The sequence below is a fragment of the Mercenaria mercenaria genome, chromosome 3 (genome assembly GCF_021730395.1).
Source record: "Mercenaria mercenaria strain notata chromosome 3, MADL_Memer_1, whole genome shotgun sequence".
NCBI lineage: Eukaryota > Metazoa > Mollusca > Bivalvia > Venerida > Veneridae > Mercenaria > Mercenaria mercenaria.
Window position 1 is genome coordinate 26,996,820 of NC_069363.1, and position 24,534 is coordinate 27,021,353.

Sequence of the window (24,534 nt, forward strand, 5' to 3'; positions counted from 1 at the left end):
CAATTGACTGGTTTACAACATAGTCATTCAGTTTCATCAGCAGGTTCTTAGTAATGAATAGCATCCCTTCGTCAGCATCAATCACGGAGCTTGTTAAAATAAATGATGGAAAATTACCAGTCAACATCAAAATGCTTCAGGTGAATTGAAAGAAAGCAGAGAAAAGATTGTCGACTTATTTTTGCATTTTCTGGGGTATATTATAATCCTGAAGTCCTTCACTTGTATAGTTCTTTGAAAATATGTCCCCAAAGGCAAATTCGCAGCGTTCGAAGTTGGAATTACCTTCACAAATGGGGACACTTCCAGTTTAGTGGTCCCCGGTCGGATTTACGTCATGACGTCACGTTACTTTGGGGGCTGCTGCCCCCACACCCCTGCTTGTTTCATTAGTGCTACTGGCCCCATACCAACGCCGTGTTATTTTAACAAGAATTTAAACACAACCCTCCTAAAATAAATAGTCAAAGTCAGAGGGGACCGCTAAAAATTATGGAAAGTACCCTACAAATGTGCTGGTGTAAACAAAAATAAACCCTGGATGTGCATTTTATGGTGCGAATTTGACTGTGAATTTTTTTTAAACAATTTTACTTACTAATATACTGATTAAAAGATGTGTTGATATATAGATTCACAGCTGATATATTGATTTATATATGATCTGTTAATTACTGTGTGTGCTCAAAGAGCTATAAAAATAAATAGATTGGCAACTTGAAAGGCATATAGAGCAAATCTCGCCAACCTCCCGTGACAAAAAAACGAGATCTCGTTTACCGGAAGTGGAGCTTTCTCCACGCGCCATTTTGTATGCGAAAGCAATTATTCATCGTTAAAATAATTATCACCGTATGACCACGCTTCTTTCGATGGCAAAAAAAAAAACGTGTACTTCGTGTCTTAAGACCATTTCAAATTAAACTAATTTTGTTTTAGAAGCTAACATGTATTTTAAATGTAGTTTTAAAGGTACAAATTGTAACTCCATGCTCGCCGATGTTTGTTTTTAGTAAGATAACGCCGAATCACGCCCTGACACGAGCTCACGCGAGATTACAGCCAGTTGCCATTCTGTGTATTTTATACTTCTTTGGTGTGCTCTACCTGCTAAACAGGTCCCAGAAAAGTCACAAATTAGCTATATAACTAAATCTAGCTATATATAGCTAGAAGTAGCTATAAAACCAATAACAACAATGCAAATATGTCAAAATTAAATGCAAAATGGTCATAATCACGTCCAAATGGTTTATAAGATGAAAGAAAATAACACAAAACCAAGATCTTTGCGGTCACATTTTCAATAAATGCATCAGTATTTTGCGATAAATCATTGGTGCATGTTTCACTTGTGAGAACCATCGTAACATAAGATAAATTTAGAAATTAGTTTTCGCAGAAATTTGCAACATGTATTGAAACTGAAACTGCATAGATCTCCACCCTTTGTGATTGTCTTTTGTTTCATAAACCATTTTAATGGGATAATAACTATTTTATGTTTGATATTGACATGTATTGAATAATTCTTATTGGTTTTATAGCTATTTCTAGCTATTTCTAGCTATATATAGCTAGATTCAGCTATATAGCTAATTTGTGACTTTCCTGGGACCTGCTAAACTAAACAGCTGAAGGAAATTATTCGACGGAAGGACAAACAGGAAACTTACAATGCCGTTTTCGTGGCTTTTTCTAGGGCCCCAAATAATTTTCCCGACAATCCTTTTCTTCTTTCTCCCGATCATTATCCGTTTCTGTCCAAACGTCTGTAATTTTTCAAGAAAATTTCATTTTTTGTCAACATTGATGGGATTGACCGATTTCCAGACGGTAGATTCGTATTTCTGACACCCGGACTTCCGGTTTATCTTCACTATGATATTTTGCAATTGTATTGGTAAAAAGGGAAGATAAACGTATCGTAAATATATCAAGAAATTATTTATCTGTTTAGGCATTAAAATAACAAAAGATGCATTTTTTTAAAATTCTGTGACTGCAATAAAAGCCGTACGTGTAACGTACCCACAGACGGAAGTAACGTACTATTATGAAAATATTTCTTTCTTCATATAATCGATCTCTATCTTATCATTAGTCTACCAAATTTCAGTAACTTATTTTCGCATATAAAAAATTATTTTCGTTACGATTTGAGGTATGTTAATAAATTTCGCAAATTATTTCATAAAATTGTTGGACTAAAATCATTAATTTTCGCTTCATAACTGTCTTATGATCGTATCTATATAATGATATAAATTCAAGTTGAATTAGATAAAAAATAAATAAAATATAGCTTTTTTTCGCATATAAAAAGTTATTTTCGCAAGCGATTTTGACGCATGTTAATTAAAATCGCTATTTATTGGACTAAAATCACTTAATTTTGCTTTGTAAGTGTCTAATGATCGTATCTTTATAATAATATAAATAAAAGTTCATTTAGATATTAAATGAATAAAATATAGCTTATTTTAGCACATAAAAAGTATTTTCGCAAGCGATTTTGACGCATGATAATTAAAAATCGCTAATTATTTCATAATTATCGACTAAAATCACTTATTTTTGCTTCATAAGTGTCTAATGATCGTCTATATATAATGATATAAATAAAAATTGATTTTGATAAAAAAAAATAAAATATAGCTTATTTTCGCATATAAAAAGTTATTTTCGCAAGCGATTTTGACGCATGTTAATTAAAATCGCTAATTATTTCCTAATTATTGGACTAAAATCACTTAATTTTGCTTTATTAGTGTCTAATGATTGTATCTTTATGATGATATAAACTAAAGTTCATTTAGGTAATAAATAAATAAAATATAGCTTATTTTCGCACATAAAAAGTTATTTTCGCAAGCGAATTTGACGCATGTTAATTAAAATCGCTAATAATTTCCTAATTGTTGGACTAAAATCGTTTCGTTTTGTTTTATAAGTGTCAAATGATCGTCTCTATATAATGATATAAAATAAATTTTAATTAGATATAGAATAAAAAATATATGGCTTATTTTCGTAAAAAAATCTTATTTTCGCGAAAATAACCTTATTTTCGCACTTTAGGCCTACCCGTACCAAGGATACAGTAAGGGCCCGTGTGCCATATGCTTTTAATTATATTTCAATAATAATGTTTTGTTGTTTTGGGTTTTTTTAGAGAGAAATATGCTACATGCACGTAAATATATGACTAAATTACTAATGTCTTCTGAGAAAAAAATACCCAAAAAATCATTGATTTTGTTTGCCCCTATGACATTGAGCCACTGGCAAAGTGAACAGTATTTTGACATGTACATCCATGCAGGTCCGCATTTTTTTTAAAAAAAAGCCTTATTAATGACTGGCCGTCTTTTGGTCAAGTGTATTAATCTTTCAGAAAGTTGAAGTGATATAGCAAGAGAGCATGATCAGACAACCTAACCCAAGATGACAGTCATTCCTTAGAGAAGTGGGAGGAAACTTGGCAGAGGAGTTTCAACCTAAGTGCGTCGTTATTAGGATATCATGTCGATTCCGAAGGACCATAGACCACCTTCAGTCTCCATGGTCGAACGCTGAAAGTAGTCGACTCGGGAGTAAGAGTCACTGATGAACTCTCGTGAGATAAGCATAAGTGGCAACATCATAAGGAAGGGTAGCCGCACCATGGGTTTTCCGAATGCACACTGTTGGTCAAGGAAGCAGCTTAAAAGGCTATGGTCAGATCCACACTATAGAGCACATGCAGTTACCGTCTAGGACACACACACCAGCAAAAGCACATCATAGCCATCATACAGTTCTAGCGCTGGACAGGCCGCTTTGTCAATGAAGATCGCAGGATGCGTCTCCAGTATGATCAAAAGCTTCAACTGTGAGTCACACAAAGAGCGCCGTAAACACAGCCAGCTCATCATGAAGTACAAGATACGCATGACCTTCCAGGAGCATATAACAGACCAGTTACTGTTCAATACGTTCGAGGGATTGGAATCTCCTCATCGCCGGCATGATATCTGTAGAGACCCTAGAAGACTTCAGGTCACTTCTTGCAGGGTAACACTCCTTCACAGACATGACAGCACCTGTATATAGTTTTAGACAGGTTTTATCATAGTGTCAAAAGGATTCTTTTCGACTCGCTGAGCTAATTCATTCTTTTCAAGATCTAAACTCTATACTTGGCTGTTGCTGATGATGAGCAAGGCGTACAAAGCGGCAGTTTTCACTATTAAATTTTGAATAAATCTCACACTTTCGCATGAATGTTACGTCTTCCACTGGTTTGCAACTGGTTTACATGTGTCATCGGCAAAAACAAACATCATTAAGGACGGATTTAATAACATTTGACATAAGGTTTTGAAAATTTTGGAGGCAGGTAGTAGAATGCACATTAATTAACAAGGCTTACATGCAGAATCGACAATTTCATCCATGGAAAAATTCGCCCGGTCGATGTAAAATTTAAAGACATGGAATCAAAGAAAAAAGTTCACTTTTAAAACTGATAAATCTTAGAGACAGCAATAATTAAAACTTTTAAGAACAGTCCCCATCCCGAGGAGGAGAGAAAAAAAGGCTCTTTTCCCAGAACTTATCGAGCCATGAATGACAAATGCATCATTCAATCCTGAATCCCGTGCCGAAAATAGGTCTAATAACTAGGACAGTTGAGAAAAGTATAACGTATCCATTATAATACCGCGGATGTTGAAGTTTAGGTAGTTGTATTCGTGATAAAGATTTTATCAATTTTTTGTTGGAATTTTTTATATTCTATCCAAATAATTAGTCTCAATGTTATTGCAACCTTCTTTTGACCTCCAAATCAATAAAGGTCATCTACTGAGTATGCTTCACCTATCGATTGAGAATTGTATTCAGCCTGGCGGTCATTGTGATCTTGACCTTCTGATCCATTAAACCAGTAGAGTTCGTCTACAGACCATAGTCAGTACTGCTATACAATTGGATGACCAAGGTCCTAGCTGTCTTAATGTTGCTGTGACCTTGACCTTTTAACACACCGACTCTGAAAATGACAGCGGTTACCTTAGTCTAACTTACCAAAATTACATATGAATGAAGTAGGCGTTAGAATTCTCTAATGGCTGGAAGCTGTTTTCAGTCTCGAGGCACTTGCCCTGTAGGAAAGACCGCCGTGACGTCAAGCATTAACATCTGTTTATCTGGTGGTGGGCAAAACAATGTTTTTACATCGTCTGGTGTATGGGATTGGAATTTTTATTTTTTTATAACTTTTTCATTCATTTATGGATTTTCAAAATTTAAAAAGTTTTGAAATACTTACAATTTTCATATTCAAATATCTTTTTAAAATGAATAACTGTTTAAAATGACATAATTTTAATAGAGGCGTAGTGATGTTCAAAACTTTTAGAAGATGTTCAAAACTTTTAGAAAAACCAAAGAGCTATAAAAATAAATATATTTTATACTTTTTTGTAAAAACTCTGTAAGTTAAGCGTTCATAATGAATCCATTTTATTTCGAAATAATAATTAAAAGTAATTAATAAATTGCTTGTTTTCTAACCTTTCCCTTGATAAACAAGAGCTGTCTGTAAGACAACACGCTCCACTTTTATGGTGTAGCCTTTGATAGTAAATAACTATTTTAAGTTTCAAGTCAACAGCTTTGATAGTAACAGAGATATTGAACGTTATATAAAACTTTAGCAAAACATTCTAAGTTAAAAAGGGGCATAAATCTGTCAAAATTCAAATCAGGGTTATGGGGATTGTTTCTCCTGGTGTAGACTGTGATAGTAAATAACTATTTTAAGTTTCAAGTCAGTAGCTCTGATAGTAACAGAGATATTTGACTTTATCAAAAACTTTAACCAATGACGACGCAGACACCGACGCCGATGCTGGGGCGAGTGCAATAGCTCTACATTTTCTTCGAAAAATCGAGCTAAAAAATGAAAGTTTAGGCCATTAGAAAAATATTACTTTTTATAAAAAAAAACATGGACGTTCGGCGTCTGCCCACCCAATCATTATCAATTCTAAAAATAGAAAATACAACGGATTTGTCTACAAACACGATCTCTCCTATTGCCAATGAAAAGACGACCGACATCTAGAACAATAAGGATCACCTACTGTCTTGGGCAGTTATCCTATGCATGTATATAAACTCGGCCGATCATAGATTCAAGAAGTGTTTGTAAAACGCAAATACCCACCATGATGGCCAATAGTAAATGAGTGGGAAATTTTCAGCGTCAAGTATGCTGCAAGTCCATGACCTTGACTGGTCTTCTACTGATCAAACAAGAGGGCCATGATGGCCCTATATCGCTCACCAGAGTTCATCTGGCCTTCTGACCTAGTTTTTGGCCCCACATGACCCAGTTTCAAACTTAACCTAAAGATCATCAAGACAAACATCTGACCAAGTTTCATAAGATAGGATCATAAATCTGGCCTCAAAATTGTTAAGCTTTTCATGTGATTTGAGCACGTGACCTAGTTTTTGATCCCACATGACCCAGTTTTGAACCCAGCTTAGAAATCATTAAGATAAACATTCTGACCATGTTTCATGAAGATATGGTCATAAATATGGCCTCTATAGTGTTAACAGACTTTTCCTTTGATTAATCAGGTGACCTAGTTTTTGACCCAAAATGATCAAGATACGAACTTGATCAAGATAAACATTCTGACCAAGTCTTATGAAGATAGGTACATAAATGTGACCTCTAGAGTGTTAACAAGCTTTTCCTTTGATCTGATTGAATGACATAGTTTTTGACCCCACATGACCTAGATTCAAACCTGAGCTAGAGGTCATCAAACATTGCCAAACATTCTGACCAATTCTCATGAGTTTCAAACTTAAAATATTGTTTCTAGAGTGTTAACAAGATTTTCCTTTGATCTAGCCTAGTGGCCTAGGTTTTGAAACCACATGACCCAGTTTCGAATCTGACCTAGACATCATCAAGGCAAACATTCTGACCAAGTTTCATGAAGATATGGTCATAAATGTGGCCTCTAGAGTGTTAACAAGCTTTTCCTTTGATTTGACCAGGTGATCTAGATTTTGATCCCACATAACCCAGATTAGAACCTGACCTGGAGGTCATCAAGACACACATTCTTACCAATTCTCATGAGTTTCAAACTTAAACTGAGGACTCGGTGTTAACAAGATTTTCCATTGATCTGGCCTAGTGACCTAATTTTTGTTCCTAAATGACCCAGTTTCAAACTTGACCTAGAAATCATCAAGATCAACATACTGACCAAGTTTCGTGAAGATAGGGTCATAAATGTGGCCTCTAGAGTGTTAACAAGCTTTTCCTTTGATTTGACCAGGTGACCTAGTTTTTGACCCCAAATAACCCAGATTAGAACTTGACCTAGGGGTCATCAAGACAAACATTCTGACCAATTCTCACAAGTTTAAAACTTAAACTGTGGACTCTAGAGTGTTAACTAGATGCCCAAGGGCAACATGTCGAGCCCGCCAGCTGTCAAAAGGACTGGGAGTTGCACACGAAACTCTGTCTCTCTGAGACAAACATTTGTACCAAACAAAACAATTGTGCCAGGTTATTTTATAATCCTACATTCAATGACGAAGTTATTGTCCGGACAAGGTCAATATTATAGCCATATTTGACATTTAAACTCCAAGTGTGACCTTAACCTTTATAATATTGACACGGGTGTTGCAGGCGACACGCCGTCTCATGGTGGTGGACAATTTTGCCAAGTTATTTTAAAATCCCACAATCAATGACAAACTTATGGTCCGGACAAAGAAATCCGGACGGACGGACGCACGCACGCACGCACATACATCGAACAGCCATTTGGACAACTAAGTCTTTGCTCCCTTACGGGCTTGACAACAAGATTGTCCTTTGATCTGGCCTAGTGACCTAGTTTTTTTTCCCTAAATGACCGTGTTTCAAACTTGACCTAGAAATCACCAAGATCAACATATTGACCAAGTTTCACGAAGCTAGGGTCATAAATGTGGCCTCTAGAGTGTTAACAAGCTTTTCCTATGATTTGACCAGGTGACCTGGTTTTTGACCTCACATGACCCAGATTCGAACTTGACCTAGGGGTCATCAAGACAAACACTTAAACTGTGAGCTCAGTGTTAACAAGATTTTCCTCTGATCTGGCCTAGTGACCTAGTTTTTGAAACCATATGACCCAATTTCAAACTTGACCTAGAGATAATCAAGACAAACATTCTGACCAAGTTTCATGAAGATAGGATCATAAATGTGGCCTCTAGAGTGTTAACAAGCTTTTCCTTTGATTTGATCGGGTGACCTAGAGATTGGGTTACAAATGTGGCCTCTAGAGTGTTAACAAGGCAAATGTTGACGGACGACGCACACCGCATGACGCCGAACAATGACTGGTCACAATAGCTCACCTTAATTATGCCATGAAATTTAATACCCATTAGCGAAAACATTCTCCACTTAATGAGCCTAGACCATTTTAAATCTCAAGATCACCATTTTAAGTCTCAAGCTTTTGAAAAAAACTGCTTACACTCAGGTAACTGTGACCTTTACCTTTGACCTAGCAAACTGTTTAAGGACCATATAGTGGCTTCAGACGATCATGTTATAACATTTCACCGTTCTAGATGAAAGCATTCCCAAGTCACCGATTTGAATTTGTTTCAGCCTCGGTGTCTCATGGACCTTGCCCTTTAACCTCTTGACCATCAAAACAAATGAAGTAACCTACTGACCCTTGACAATCATGGCCCATGCAAGTTCCAGTTACTGAAACCAATTTTAATCTCAATGCCACAGTCTCCTTATAATGCCATCTAGAGATTCAGGCAATCTTCATATGAATATGACCACTGTATGTCAAAGCATTTTCCAGTTATTGCTCGGGATCGTTTTATTCTCAAGTTACTTTGACCTTCACCTTTGACCCTTAAAGAAATAGTAGTCATCTTCTGTCCCGAGGCAATCGTAGACAACAGTAAGCCCAGGTGTTCTTAGTAATTATCGGAAACCAAATTGACTGCAGAACAGACTTATTGTGCACAAGTTTAGTGGTTAATAAAATCTGGAAAGTAAATGGGACCCTCAGAAGCACCGAGAACAAGGCAAACAGTGAAAATTGCAGACTCGGTTTGATTGAGTCTGTTCATGAGCAGTAGTGGAAAATGCAACACTGCCCACAGACTTAAGGACTTATCACATTATTTTCCTTTAATGAGCTCATAAATATGTTTGCATTTGTAACAGACTAAAATATCTAGACAAACTAGATGCTTTCGTAGAAAAGCGCATGTCTCCCCTAAAGCAAAGTGGTATTAGGCAAGAAGTCAATAGGGGACAGGAGTGAAAATCAACGAGTGATGGTTGGCTTAGTGACTGAAATGCAATAGGGATGTCAAATCATCCCACTATATGCATCAATGCTATGGGTCGTGGTTCTCAAGTTATGGATTGGAAACGGTTTTCCATGTTCTGGCCCTGTGACCTTGACCTTTGATCGAGTGACCTCAAGAACAATAAGGGTCATCAATTCCGTAAGCCCTATCACCCTATGCAATTTGAAAGTTCTTGGTCACATAGTTTTCAAGCTATTGATTGAAAATGGTTTTCCATGTTCTGGCCACTGTGACCTTTGATCGAATAACCCCCAAAACAATAGGGACCATCTACTCCATATGCCCTATAACCCTACGAAGGTTCTAGCTCGAATTATTATCCAGTTATTGATCGGAAACGGTTTTCCATGTTCTGGCCCTTGTGACCTTGATCTTTGATCAAGTGACCTGAAAATCTATAGGGATCATCTACTCTGCATGTCCAATCATTCTATGAAGTTTTAACATTCTGAGTCAAGTGGTTCTAAAGTTATTAATTGGAAACCGTTTTATAATGTTTAGGCCCCTGTGACCTTTATCTTTAATGGAGTGACCCCAAAAACGATAGTGGTCATCTACTCTATAAGCCCTATCACCCTTTGAAGTTTGAAGGTTCTAAGTGAGATGCTTCTCCAGTTATTGATCGGAAATGAAGTGTGATGGATTCTGGCCCCTGTGACCTAGACCTTTGATCGAGTGACCCCAAATTCATTAAGGGTCATCTGTTCTGCATGTCCAATCATCCTATGAAGTTTCAACATTCTGGGTCAAGTGATTCTCAAGTTATTGTTCGGTAATGGTTTTCCATGTTCAGGCCTTTGTGACCTTGACCTTTGATGGAGTGACCCCAAAAACAATAGGGGTCATCTACTCCATAAGCCCTATCGTTCTATGAAGTTTCAACATTCTGGGTCAAGTGGTTCTCAAGGAAGTGTGACGGATGGATGGACGGACTGGCTGATGGACAGGGCAAAAAAACAATATGTCTGGGGGGGTGGGGGGGACATAAATATCTGTGCCAAGTCTCTGGAAACCTTTTTCACAGACAGGTAGTTCTATATACAAACATGCTTCTTACAACTAAACAAAATACTTTACAAACTTTATTAGCATAATCATTACAATTAACATCATACTTTGTTTCTAAATGATTCATGGTGAAGTTACAGTGAATGTACCATGTGGCAAATCTGCTTTAATATCTAATTATCTGTAAGTTACAGGATCAAATGGGCCTACGTTGCTCACTTCCAGCTATCTAGGGTTTAAAGCAATACAAACATGACATAATTATAAGAAAAAAGCTGGGGATTATATGAAATGGTGGAGCGAGGCCAGGAGCTTGAGCTATGCCCAAGGGAGTGGTGTTTCATTGACTGTATATAAATTAAAGATAGTGTGCTTACATATGTCTGTATTTACAAATGGACAGCCTCCATCAAAAAAAGTTAAAATAGATTTTCGAGACAAAATTGTGGTTAAAAATAAATATCAACACATATCACAGAAACAGTCATAACTTAAAGCTGAAAATAAATAATTGTCATAAACTGGAGAAAACTATGTGGTAACAACAAACAGATTCACCCTGCATTGATAAAGATCTACTTAAAATCTTCTCAGATAGGTTTTCAGTCTCTTTCACAATCAAACAGATATAATTTAAATTAATGTAATTGTTCACAGCTTTCCTTCTATGGCTGGAAGAACAAATCCGGTGAGGAAAGACTTGATATCTGCAGTCTCCAAATCAAGTTCTTGGAATTTATTTACAATAGTCTGACATCTGAAATAGATCAAAAGGAAGTGTTATACGTGGAGTTTCAAACAGACATATAATTAAGGCCCTACAGAGCTAATGACTGCTTTTTTTTTAGATGACACTGGAACTTAGTCTTTCAGAAGCAAACTTTTGTGTGATACAAATAAGCTGACAACTTTCTTCACAAGAGGGCTAAAACAAATTTATGTACAAATTGAATGAATACTTGAAGGGATTTCAAGTAGTCTGTGTCAATAACAGGACACTTCATCTTCAATTGCCATTAAAAGTATTTTTAGACATTCATATTTCATCAAGCCTCTATGGCTACATGGTCAAGTCTTAAGTTTACAGGATGTGGATTAAAAACCAGACTAGACTCCTTTTTTTCTTCCATTCTTTTTAACCTTTTAAAACATTATTTTGATAGGTTTGTAGCATGAATTCATACACATCTTTGTTTATAACAAACAAATAATGACAATCAGCATGTCAAATAGAGCCCAGGTAGTGGCTTACTTGAAATGAGATTCTTTGGAAATCTTAATTTAGGTAAACTTCAGATTATTTTACTTCAGTGTGTTGTATATAGCCTATACATGTGTGTTATTATTCATAGCTTTTATAAGTACCTTTCAAAAACTTCTGTTTGTGACAGTATTTCTGTTTATAGGGGTTAATTTCATTTTGATAAAAATTTTCTGTTTAAACAAGAGGGCCATGAAGGCCCTGTATCACTCACCTGACCTATTTGACCTAAAAATCATCAAGATTAACATTCTGACCAAGTTTCATTAAGACATGGTCATAAATGTGGCCTCTAAAGTGTTAAATAGCTATTCCTTTGATTTGACCCGGTGACCTAGTTTTTGATCCCACATGACCAAGATTCGATCTTGACCTAAAGATCACCAAGATTAACATTTTGACTAAGTTTCATGAAGATACAGTCATAAATGTGGCCTCTAGAGTGTTAACAAACTTTTCCTTTGAATGACTTAGCAACTTAGTTTTTGACCCCACCTGACCCAGATTTCATCTTGACCTATAGATAATCAAGATTAACATTTTGACCAAGTTTCATGAAGATATAGTCATAAATGTGGCCTCTAGAGTGTTAACAAGCTTTTCCTTTGAAATGACCTAGTGATCTAGTTTTTGATCCCATCTGACCCAGATTTGAACTTGACCTACAGATAATCAAGATTAACATTCTGACCATGTTTCATGAAGATATAGTCATAAATGTGGCCTCTACAGTGTTAACAAGTTTTTCCTTTGATTTGACCTGGTGATCTAGTTTTTGTCCCCGGATGACCCAATATCAAACTTGTCCAAGATTTTATTGAGGGTAACATTCTGACCAAGTTTTATTAAGATTGGGTCCAAATTGTGACCTCTAGAGTGTTAACAAGCCTTTCCTTTGATTTGACCTGTCGACCTAGTTTTTAACCCCAGATGACCCAATATCAAACTCATCCAAGATTTTATTAAGGGTAACATTCTGACCAAGTTTCATTAAGATTGGGCCAAATATGTGACCTCTAGAGTGTTAACAAGCTTTTGCTTTGATTTGACCTGGTGACCTAGATTTTGATCCCAGATTACCTAATATCAAACTCGTCCAAGATTTTACTGAGGGTAACATTCTGACCAAGTTTTATTAAGATTGGGCCAAAATTGTGACCTCTAGAGTGTTAACAAGCTTTTCCTTTGATTTGACCTGGTGACCTAGTTTTTGACCCCAGATGACCCAATATCAAACTCGTCCAAGATTTTATTGAGGGTAACATTCTGACCAAGTTTCATTAAGAATGGGACAAAATGGTGACCTCTAGAGTGTTAACAGTGAAATTGTTGACGCCGCCGCCGACGGACGACGGACACAGGGCAATCACAAAAGCTCACCTTGAGCACTTTGTGCTCAGGTGAGCTAAAAACCATAAAGGGCTTGTGTGTTTATATTACATCGAAACAGAACACTTTTGTTTTCATCAGATTACATTATATTAAAGAATCTAGTAACATTTACTTTGTGTATAAATGATTAACAATAAAAACGAATGAGTCACTATACATAAATCACACATTGCCTCAGTTGATTTTTAAGACTATGTGTCTGGCTGATGGATGGGCTATATCCAGAATCTGACTTGGTCAAAATTGCACATTTTTGAAAATACATATGTCTAAAGTAGGGATGGGAACGAATACGGAAATCAATATTCGAATATTCGGTTTGCCATATTCGAATATATTCAGTTTGATTTAATGGAAGCTTTAAATTCTTATTAAGTGATTGACATATACACAGTGTATTCATTTGTTTAAAGCACGAATCATCGTACGTAATAAGGCCTAAAAAATGTTTGTTTCGGGTAACCCGACCCTACCTAGTAAAACCCGCCGACCCTAGCGTTATTTTTCACGATTCTGTGAGTATAATCATGAACATATTTAACTAATTCAATGTTTTAGCTTCAGAATGATATAAAAATTCAAATCTATTATAATTTGGACCGTCCCGATTTTATCTTAAAAATAGCAGGTTGTCCCATTTAAACACGTGTTGCGCTGTTGTATTACCACCGCCATTTTGAAATTTTTCAATCGGTGTGTAAAAAGAAAATAAGGCAGACTTAAACCTCCTTCAACATGATCTTACGCATCAATCATATGTTATTTCTTGATTTTATTTAAAAGTACTTCAAAATTTAATTCGGATACGGCCCATTGCGGATGAAAACCGATTCTGCGGACGGTCTGAAATGTGAGACAAAATATTGCAAAAAGATCGACAATATGTATAAGTTTGGTATTGTTTTCCAAAAAAAAGATTCCAAAACTTGTTACATAGAACAGGTGCCAATAAATATGAGCAAAAGATAAAAAGGTATCACATTTACGTTTAATACAAACTGTAATTCCGTAACGATGATCTCGGGTTATTATGCAGTGCAATTTTCTTGTTAATTGGACATCTTTTGACATGCATCTGACACATTGACGCATTCTGCAAACTGTTAATCCGTAACGATGGCCCCTGCCAATTATGCATTGCTATTTTCTTGTTAATTGGTCATCTTTTGATATGGGATGAACAAACACGACATGTAGTTTTATTATGTAGAATTAGCATGCTCATATTGCCCTAAATCAATGATATTTATTTGGAAAAAAAAACCACCAAAAAAAACCAATAATTTACGAATATTCGAATTTGATTTTCATATTCGAATATTCAACCGATTTACGAATATTCGTTCCCATCCCTAGTCTATACACATGCTTTCACATTCCATTGTTCAAAAATTTGAAAGGTTGGATAAAAGGTTACCAGTTTGACACACCCTGAGCATCCCAAACTCTGAAGACACTTGTACACCAATGTTGTACCTGTACACAACTATACACCACAATTTGTAATTTCTCCACATAAATCAAAAGAAGATTAATGGATAAAATCATACTGAAGGTCATCTGCCATGCGCAAGATTGAACTCTTGACAAATGGACTGATAGTCTGAAAGTCTTGCTCTACACTTTCTCAGCTTATCAGGACATTAAACTGAACACCTACCAATACAAATAGAGTACACTATGTAATAAGATATTAGGCAAGTAAAAAGAATTTTCCTTGAACTTAATATTCTATATGAAAAGCTACTTTGTACAGTATGTATTGTACAGTATGTACTGTAAGCATATCTAATGTTCACCTTTTGAACTGTGTTTCAGTTGCTACAGTATCATGTCTCTGTACAGGTTTACACCGTCTTATCAGCTGTGATACCTAGATAAAAGAAATTTGAAAATGTTTCTTCCAAAAGCCTTATAATCTAAGGAGGTTGAAAAAGCAAGTTAATAGTCTTGCTTTCATACCAGTGTATTAAGACACTCTGGAACTATAGCTATTCTTTTCAGTATGGATTAAATGCTATATACTGGTATGAACTGTATAAATATGAATGAGATGAAGACAGTAAGAGGCTATATGGGCCTTACGTCACTCATGTGTACCATTGCTCTTTGTGACAATGTGAAGGGCACTAAAACCAGACTTATATAAATCCCATTCAAATATATCTTAGTCAAAAAATCTTCTAGGTGATATCACTAAGAGCTAGGCTAAGTTAATTGGACAGGCCTGTATCTAAAACGGATTTCTATCTGTTCTTGGGGCTTTATCTCACTCTGTTTCTCTGGTCAGATTGCTCTGTGTCTGAAATAGTGAGGATGAATTCCACATCCTGTTTGGCTGCGTCTGCTACATGTAAAGCCCCTTCGAATGTGTTTATCATGAAAAGGGCGGTACATAAATCTGGTATAACAATAATCATGATCAATTAAAAAATGATCTACTGTAACTTTATTTCAGATAACTCTTACCAACACATTTTATGACTGATTTGAAAACTAAGAGGAGTATTGTTCTTAACCTTTGATGTAATGGTTGTATGAAACATGACTTTGTCTTGCATGGTGAATGTTTCTGCCAAGTTATCTGACTATCCATTCATGCATAAAAAAAAGTTCTAGATGGACAACACTAATAAATTGAAGTAATATGTTCCTTTTTCCAGTTTTGACCTTGTGACCAAGTTTAAATTTCCAAACCACCTAGTTTTGATCTTGCCATATTTTTCATAACAACAAATTTGTTATAAATCGGGTAAAAAAATATAGCATAAAGAATGTTAAAAAACTTTTCTATGGGTTTACCCCGTGACCTACTTTTTACCCAAGAAGACTCAGTTTCCAACTTGATCAAGATATCGTAAAGAAGACCAGGAAGAAAGTGCTAACAAGGTTATTCTATGACTTGACTGAGAGACCAAGTTTTTTTACCCCAGATGACACAGTGTCAACTTTGTATGGGGAAACATTCTGATCAAGATTCATTAAGACTGAACCAAACTTGTGACTTGAGTGTTAGCAGTAAAATGTGGTGATAACCCGGTACTTAAAGTCACTTTCAATGAGTTTTAGCAGTAAACTCATGTCAGTCTGTGGTATCTTTCAGCTAGTTAAATTAAACCCTGGCTACACTGTGCCGCTCTTCATTGGCCCCCGTTTATCAAACTCATTTTATTTAACACTTTCCTTGTGACCAACTTGTAATAAAGCTTAGATATAATCATTATACCTCCATTCCTCTCTTGACAACTGTACTAGGTAGTCCAGCTTGTGTTGCAACATGACAGGCATAGCTGGAAGTTGTGTGGCCTTCCACTAGTTGATACAGGAACACAAGCTCTTCACCATTGTGCAAGGTCTCCAGTGTCTAAAACAAAGCATATCAAACTGTGCAAATCACATCAAAGTAACAGAATCATGTTATAAATATATAATGATAATAATCTGATTCTATAAAAATATTACTTTCTCACTATTGAGATTAATTAGACTTATTGATGTAAATTCTATGTAGCAAGTTACTTAACATAAGCACTGTTAGGTCCAAGGTTGCTTGCAGACCAGCTTCAGATTGTGTACAAAACAAGGAGCTGCGTTCAATAAAGGCTTGATGCCCCCGGTGGCATCCTTGTCGATACAAAGCAACCTAAGTCCAAAACGAGTCCAAGGTCAAGGTCAAACTGAGGTCAGGTGATGTCTGAAGATGAGGAATGGTCACAGGTTACATCTGCATTAGTATCAAGTCATTCTAGTTAGGGGTATTGATGCTAGACGAAACGGTCCCATTTGGTTAACCTCATACAGACGGACAGGACAATCACTATATGCCTCCCGCATCAGTAGATGCCGGGGGCATAAAAAAGAATCTGAACAGTAACTAGATGTCTGACATTAGGCACTCTAGATACAAGACTTTACGGTATTATACCATGGTAATGTGTACACAGAAAGAATGTGATCACTTACCAGATATTTGAAATTGGACTCAAGATATGAGACTTTATTGTATAATACCGTGTTAATGTGTACAACGAAAGAATGTGATAACTTACTAGATACTGTGAAATCATTTAATTTCGTTGGCATGAAATTTTGTGGTTTTGGTCAAAACGGTTGTTTCGTGGGGATGTAAATTCGTGTATTTTCAATTTTTGAAAAAAAAAAATTCATAATTTCCCCAGAATTAGATCTACATGTAGTATATCATTTTGTTCTTACATGTGAAACCTACATGTGTCAAACAGCGCTACCATGATTACCGAATTTGCAATTCATGCCGAGGGAGATTAGCGAGTGATCATATGCCAATTAACGACCGCATTATCTATAATTAAACGACCCCTAATTTGCAAAACTTAATGAAACTGTGAAATATTCAATAAGAAAAGTCAGCGCCAATTAAAAAGCATCAAAACCATAGCACCTGGGATATAGTCTTGCACAATTAGCATTCATAATCGAAACAAATATAAAGTTCATCACACTGATCATTTGATCGTGTTTCAAACAAGAACTAGTAATTGTATTGTAAATTAAAAAAAAAACTATTACAGATTTACTGATTTTATGTTGCTAAAAATGTGATTTTGCACACAACTGCTCGACTTTCATCCAACTGTTTGTTTGGGAAATGAATGCGAGTCTGCATCTAAAATTACAAGCTGTTGAACTTGTGCATTGTGTTATTTCCTGCGGAGAGACGTGTAATGTGAATTTGGTAATAATGCATCGGACGCAAATCTAGCAATTAATTTATAATATTTAATAGTCCCAAAGTAGTGGTTATTTACTACATGTCAGTAAAAATAAACACTGCAGAGAGGGATCGAAAAAATTCAAATAACAGCCACAGCATAGTGCGGTTGGCACATGACGCTATGTCAAACTTCTACTTTTAGTATTTACTAGTATCTATGGCGACATCGAGTACAATTTACATTATCGTGGGCATAATTTGTTGGGACTTAATTTCATGGTTGAGCTGAACCACGAAAATTAATCCACCATGAATAATAATGGTTTCACAGTATTTGACATTAGGCACTCTAGGTATTAGACTTTGTTGTATAATACTGTGATAATGTGTACAAAGAAGAATGTGATAACTTACTAGATATTTGACATTAGGCACTCTCTAGGTATGAGACTCTGCTTTATGATACCGTGGTAATGTGTACTCAGGAAGATATGTGGACTTTTATTTCCCTGTTCAATCCAGTGCTTCAGACTGGAACAAAGTAGTGACAGACCATCAACCTATTAATGTAAGAAATTTCTAACATAAATGCATAAGTTAAAGGATTTCATCTTTTCACTCAAGCCAGGACATACTTTCTACAGTAGAAGGATAAATTGGTAAAATATTAAAGGGGAAATTAAAATCAGTTTATGAGGTATAATAAATGACCATTTACCTGGATAGCTTATCCACTGGATAAAGTTTTGAGCAGCTTGGAGTAAAAATTATTTTTAAATCATTATCATTTAGTTCATGTAAATCATCAGCTTACCATATCTGTCCCTTTTCCGAATTCATCAACAATACATAATGACATTTCACCGGCACTTCTCAAAGCTTCTGCCATCTGAAACAAATGAAACACTGTTACCTGTAAGAACAAGATACAAGGCTTGCTTAAAATAAACTTATTCAAAGAATAGTTATATGCAGCTTCAAAGATCATTCGAAAAAGCTGTATGAATTTTTTTTACTACAATATATGCAACACACAGCATAAATTTATTCAATTTTTTTTACTACAATATATGCAACACACAGCATAAATTTATTCAAAACATTTTAAACATGATTACGTCTTCTACTACAAATGTACATGTATACTAAACATGAGCTGTCGGAGGACAGCAACGCTCGACTATTCAACAGCCTTGTCACTTGAATGAATACAGAAGTCAACTAGAAATGTGTCCATGGGACACAGATGCCCCCACTACATGACAAAGATCAACTTTGGGAAAACAATACGCGTGACAAAACATTAAAATGACAATTTTTTTCCTAGGTCAGGGGCAATAACTCCTACATGACTAACTGAATCCGGACGTGAAACCCCAGGTGCAAAACTGCACATGCTGACCAACATTCCTGTAAACTTTGGTGACTCTAGGTCAAATACTTTTGGAGCTAGGTGCGACACAACATTAAAATGACCAATTTTTAACTAACTCAGGGGCCATAACTCCTACACGACTGAATGAATCCGGATGCGAAACCCCAGGTGCACAACTGCACATGCTGACCAACATTCCAGTAAACTTTGGTGACTCTAGGTCAAATACTTTTGGAGCTACACGCAACACAACATTAGAATGACCAATTTTTTACTAAGTCAGGGAACATAACTCCTGCACGACTGAATGAATCCGGACGCGAAACCCCAGGTTCACAACCTGCACAGTGCTTATCAGCTCATGACAGCGGACAAGTGTGTGAAGTTTCAACCCCTGAGATACCAGCTTACATACAAAACCTTAACCAAAAACTTCTAAGTTGAAAAAGGGCCATAATTTTGTAAACAAGAAAGGGAACTTTGCTTTCAGGTCGATACAGCTAAGTAAAACACCAAAACTGTTAGTGAAAACATAATTTTGATCTAGGTTATCTCATGAAACAATATTGAGCAATTTCCATTAGTTGGGACCATCATAAAAACTTCATCTAATGCAAAAAACCCAAAATTTTGTAGAAATACTAGTTTTGACCTGATGACCATGTCAATCTGACCAGGCAATTGTGTTCAAGTTCAATCATTCTACCATATGATCATGAAAGACTCAATTAACAAATACAGCCTCTAGGCATATTTACATCAAGTAGTTTTCCCTTGATGTAGATCCAAGTGAAACCCAGTTGTGTGATTTCAATCCATTTCCAATTCGGATACTGAGATACTCATTAAGCAACAAACTAACCAAAATGCTAAATAAAAGGCAAATTGAAAACATAAGTAGCACCTGCTTAGTGCATGTAATCTGACGCTCATCTGAATTTTTTATTTTTGGTATAGATACAATTATTACAAAATTAACCAAAATTTCTAAGTCAAAAAGGGGCATATTTTGTAAAAAGCAAATAGAGTTATGTAACTGTGCATGTAGTCAGCTTTAGAGTGAATAATGTTGAAGTTTCAAAACCATTAAATGGGTTTACTGAATAAGCTTGACAAAACAAAACTTAACCAAAATATTCGTTTAAGTACAAGAGGCAATATTATCGGATGCAGATTGAGTCGTAGTTGCGTACATGCTCACTATTTATGCAACAGTTGGCAAAAATGCAAGCAACTTTTTAAGATTAAGAGAAAATAAGTTGATAACTTAATACTAATAACCAAGAAATATTCAAAATGTATGATAAGAAAAAGGGGTCCAAAAATCTGAAATTTTAAATATAGGAATCAGTTCAAATGTTTCTTGCGTACTAGGGCCTTTTGGGGAAAAGTGTTTCCAAGTTTTAAATGTAAGTAGCTTTATATATGTTTACTCACTAAAATATACACTTGAAGCAGAAAAACTGATTTTCTAATCCAAGGGGCATATTTGAATCTTTGCTATAAGAAGGCAGGATTATTTGGTCTTTGATGTACAGTCTTGCTTTAAGATGGATAAACTGTTTTCTCAGAGTGCAAAGAGTAAAAGGCATTTGGATGTTAAGGGATAATTGAAATCCTAACAGCTATATAAACTTAACCAAGATTATTCCCTTTTTTCAAGTGTAAAGAGGATGAAATGTTCAATAAGCAGTGGAGTTATGTTTGTGACAACACCAATGGACCAACTAGATGAGTAAACAAGTATTTCCACTGTTTCAAAATTAGCTGTGTAGTTTCAGGAGGAAAGAGCAGAACCTTAAATCAATTATAAATCTTAACCAGGGCCGCCAGAACGCCACAATCCGTCTCAAGGATGAAAATAAATCTTCATTTATTTTCCAAAAGAAATCCCGATTAGCTATAAAACTTTCTCCAAATCGGCATACACAAATTTTTCTTTAATTTGACACAGACTAGAAGAGAAGAGAGAGAACCCTTTTTTAAAACTCGACCTAGATTTATGGTAATCATTATGACCAAATTTCATGAGAAATGAAAAATACACTCAATTAGCAATTTCAGCATTTTCTTTCTAATTTTGACCTAGTGACTGTATTGTTATTTCCCTGCAATGAAACCCTTTTAAATTACGGACTCAATTTTTTCAATGTAATTCAATGTGGCAAGATTTCAATAGCAGATCGTTAAAATATACAGCTCTGATTGTCTTAAAATTTTCTTCACTTTGAACCTTAGTGACTCTGTTTTTTGACGTAGAATGACATTTCCCGAGGCTTGGTCTTAAATTTTCAATTTTCCATAATCTTCTTACTCTGATATCATTGGGAAAAATTACCAGCCTCTATGGTGCATAATACAGGTTTTATACTTGATGACTAGGGGCCTGGGTTGACCCAGATATTCCCATTTTCGATCTTGGACCCTAATTTCATCAAAGGTAATCATTCTGACAAAATTTATGAGAATCATGATAAAACACTAGCCTCTATCGCATAACAAGGTTTTTCTTTGATTTGACTAGTGACAATAGTTTTTGTCCCAGATTACCCATTTTCGAACTCGGCCTTGATTTCATCAAGGTTATCAACTCTGACAAATTTTCAGATTATATGATTTCATTGGATAAATACTCATTTTGTTGGCTTGGTGTTAATTGCCTTAAAAAGCAGACCTTGTTATGTTAATCACACATTCTTTTAACCAAGTAAAGCTTTGGACCTTGCAGAAACTTCTTGTTAATTTGGTTTTCTTCATATTTGTCCGACAAGGCCCAAATTGTAGATGTGACAGGGACGCATTCACCTATATGCTAACTATATTGTGGAGTGCCTCAAGGCTCCATCCTTGGCCCTCTTTTGTTTTAATTTACGTGATGACATGTCAGCTGTAGTCAAACACAAATTGTTATTATATGCTGATGACTCTGCAATTTTAGTTTCTGGAAAAAATAAAGAGGAAATTGAATCCATACTCAGTTCAGAACTTGAAACAGTTAGTGAGTGGCTCATTTGTAACAAACTTTCACTACACATTGGGCAAAACTGAAGCTATATTATTTGGATCTAGGGGGAGGTTAAAATCGCAACCTAATCTAAATGTCACTTGCAATGGACATGCGATTCAGTCGAAAGGCTCAGTGAATTTCTTGGGTGCTACAATTGATCAAAGTTTAACTTTTGAGTCTATGGTCATGTCAGTTATAACAGAAAGTTAATTCTAGACTAAAATTTTGTACAGAAAAAAAGATTATCTCAACTTGCACACTTAAAAGCTATTAGTAAATTCTCTTTATTCAGTGTCATTTTGATTTTTGCCTCTTCAGTATGGTTTTATTCAATTACCCAAGAGCTCAGAAACAAGTTGCAAATATCACAAAATAAACTCATACGATTTGTTTTAGATTTAGACTGTAGGTCTCATATTGACAAAGGACATTTTTTTCCCCTTTGGATGGCTATCGGTTGCCAAAAGAGTTGACTTTAAGACACTTTGCCATGTTTTTAAAATTTCTTCCCATGCAGCTCCTTACTATATGGAAGAAAATTTTGTTTTGGCCAGTTCTGTTCATAATTACAATACTAGATTCCGAGTTACAACTACAGAAAAACAATTAAACACTAATTTCAATTTTGCTGATAGTAGCAGATACTCTATTCCAAAGGTTAAAAGTTTTGGCATACGATCTTTTGCATACAAAGGTTGTTCCTTATGGAATAATTTACCACAGCATATAAGGGATATTCAGTCCTATAATAAGTTTAAAGTCAATATCAAAAAGCACCTTTTTGCACAATGATATATGCATTTTAACATTATTGCAGTTATTTCATGTTAGTATTTTTATCCAATTGTGATTTCATTTTAGTCTACAATTAAGTTCAATAATTATCGGCAATAGTTTTATTAAGTGCATTTGCCTAATTGTGATACTTTTTTATGACATACGATATTGTAATTGTTTTTCCACAAGTCTTTCATGATAAAGTTAACTGTGATAACAATGTCTTCCTTTGTCAAACTGTTATCATTATCATAAGGACCACAATGGAAATAAGAGACATCTTTGTCCCTTTTTTGTGTTATCCTTTGTGTATAATGTAGTTGGCATGGCAATATGGCATTATATTCAATTCATTTATGTCCTTTTACATATATGTTTTGATATCTATTTTACCATGTTTTGTATACATTTTATGCAGAAATAAATCTATCTATCTATCTATCTATCTATCTATCTATCATGAAGAATAATTGAAAAATACAGCCTCTATCGCATACACAAGGTTTTTCTTTGATTTGACCTAGTGACCTGGTTTTTGACCCCAGATGACCCATTTTCGAACTTGGCCTAGATTTCATCAAGGCAATCATTCTGACCAATATTCATGAAGATCAATTGAAAAATACAGCCTCTATCGCATACAGAAGGTTTTTCTTTGATTTGATCTAGTGACCTAGTTTTTGACCCGAGATGACCCATTTTCGAACTCGGCCTAGATTTCATCAAGGTTATCATTCTGACCAATATTCATGAAGATTAATAGAAAATTACAGCCTCTATCGCATACACAAGGTTTTTCTTTGATTTGACCTAGTGACCTAGTTTTTGACCCCAGATGACCCATATTTAAACTCGACCTAGATTTCATCAAGGTTATCATTCTGACCAACATTCATGAAAATTAATTGAAAAATACAGCCTCTATCGCATACACAAGCTAAATGTTGACAGACGACAGACGCCGGACGCCGGACATTGAGCGATCAGAAAAACTCACCTGAGCATTGCTCAGGTGAGCTAAAAATACAAAGTACAGTTAGTGAACCTTTGCTTTTCAGTGGATACTGAGATACTAGCTTGCATTCAAAAACTTAACCAAAAACTGCTTAGTCGAAAAGGGGCATAATTTTGTAAAAATGCATAACAGGTTTATCAGCTCATGATAGTGGACAAGTGTGTGAAGTTTCAATCCATTCCCATTAGTGGGTAGTGAGATACCAGCTTACATACAAAACCTTAACAAAAAAATTCTAAGTTGCAAAAAGACCATAATTTTGTAAAAATACAAAGTAGAGTTATTGAACCTTTGCACTGCATGTCATATCATGACAGTGAACAAGTGTGTGAAGTTTCAATCCTTTCTCATTAGTGGATACTGAGATACCAGCTTACATACAAAAACTTAATCAAAAACAGCTAAGCTGAAAAGGGGGCATAATTTTGACAAAATACAAAGTAGAGTTATGGGACCTGCACAGTGCATGTCAGATCACGACAGTGAACAAGTGTGTGAAATTTCAATCCATTCCCAATCGTGGATACTGAGATACTGAGATACCAGCTGACATACAAAAACTAAACCAAAAACTGCTGAGTGGAAA

The 24,534-nt window shown here is 35.5% G+C and overlaps 2 protein-coding genes across 3 annotated transcripts in view; both read right to left on the reverse strand.

Moving 5' to 3' along the window:
• The window catches only part of LOC123525226 (hippocampus abundant transcript 1 protein-like), a 49,059-nt gene extending 47,207 nt beyond the window's left edge, over window positions 1–1,852 (reverse strand). The window contains exon 1 of one of the 2 annotated variants that reach the window (XM_045304097.2): window positions 1,677–1,852. In XM_045304097.2, coding sequence (XP_045160032.1) covers window positions 1,677–1,751 — 75 coding nt within the window. In that variant the 5' untranslated portion in view covers window positions 1,752–1,852. The remainder of the gene's footprint in view (window positions 1–1,676) is intronic. The other variant, XM_045304098.2, reaches the window with a different exon arrangement.
• An 8,637-nt stretch (window positions 1,853–10,489) lies between these two features.
• Window positions 10,490–24,534, reverse strand: part of LOC123525869 (mutS protein homolog 5-like) — a 74,879-nt gene continuing 60,834 nt past the window's right edge. The window contains 6 exon segments of the mRNA XM_053539637.1: window positions 10,490–11,185; window positions 14,881–14,954; window positions 16,308–16,445; window positions 18,189–18,206; window positions 18,209–18,334; window positions 18,589–18,663. Coding sequence (XP_053395612.1) covers window positions 11,080–11,185; window positions 14,881–14,954; window positions 16,308–16,445; window positions 18,189–18,206; window positions 18,209–18,334; window positions 18,589–18,663 — 537 coding nt within the window. The 3' untranslated portion in view covers window positions 10,490–11,079.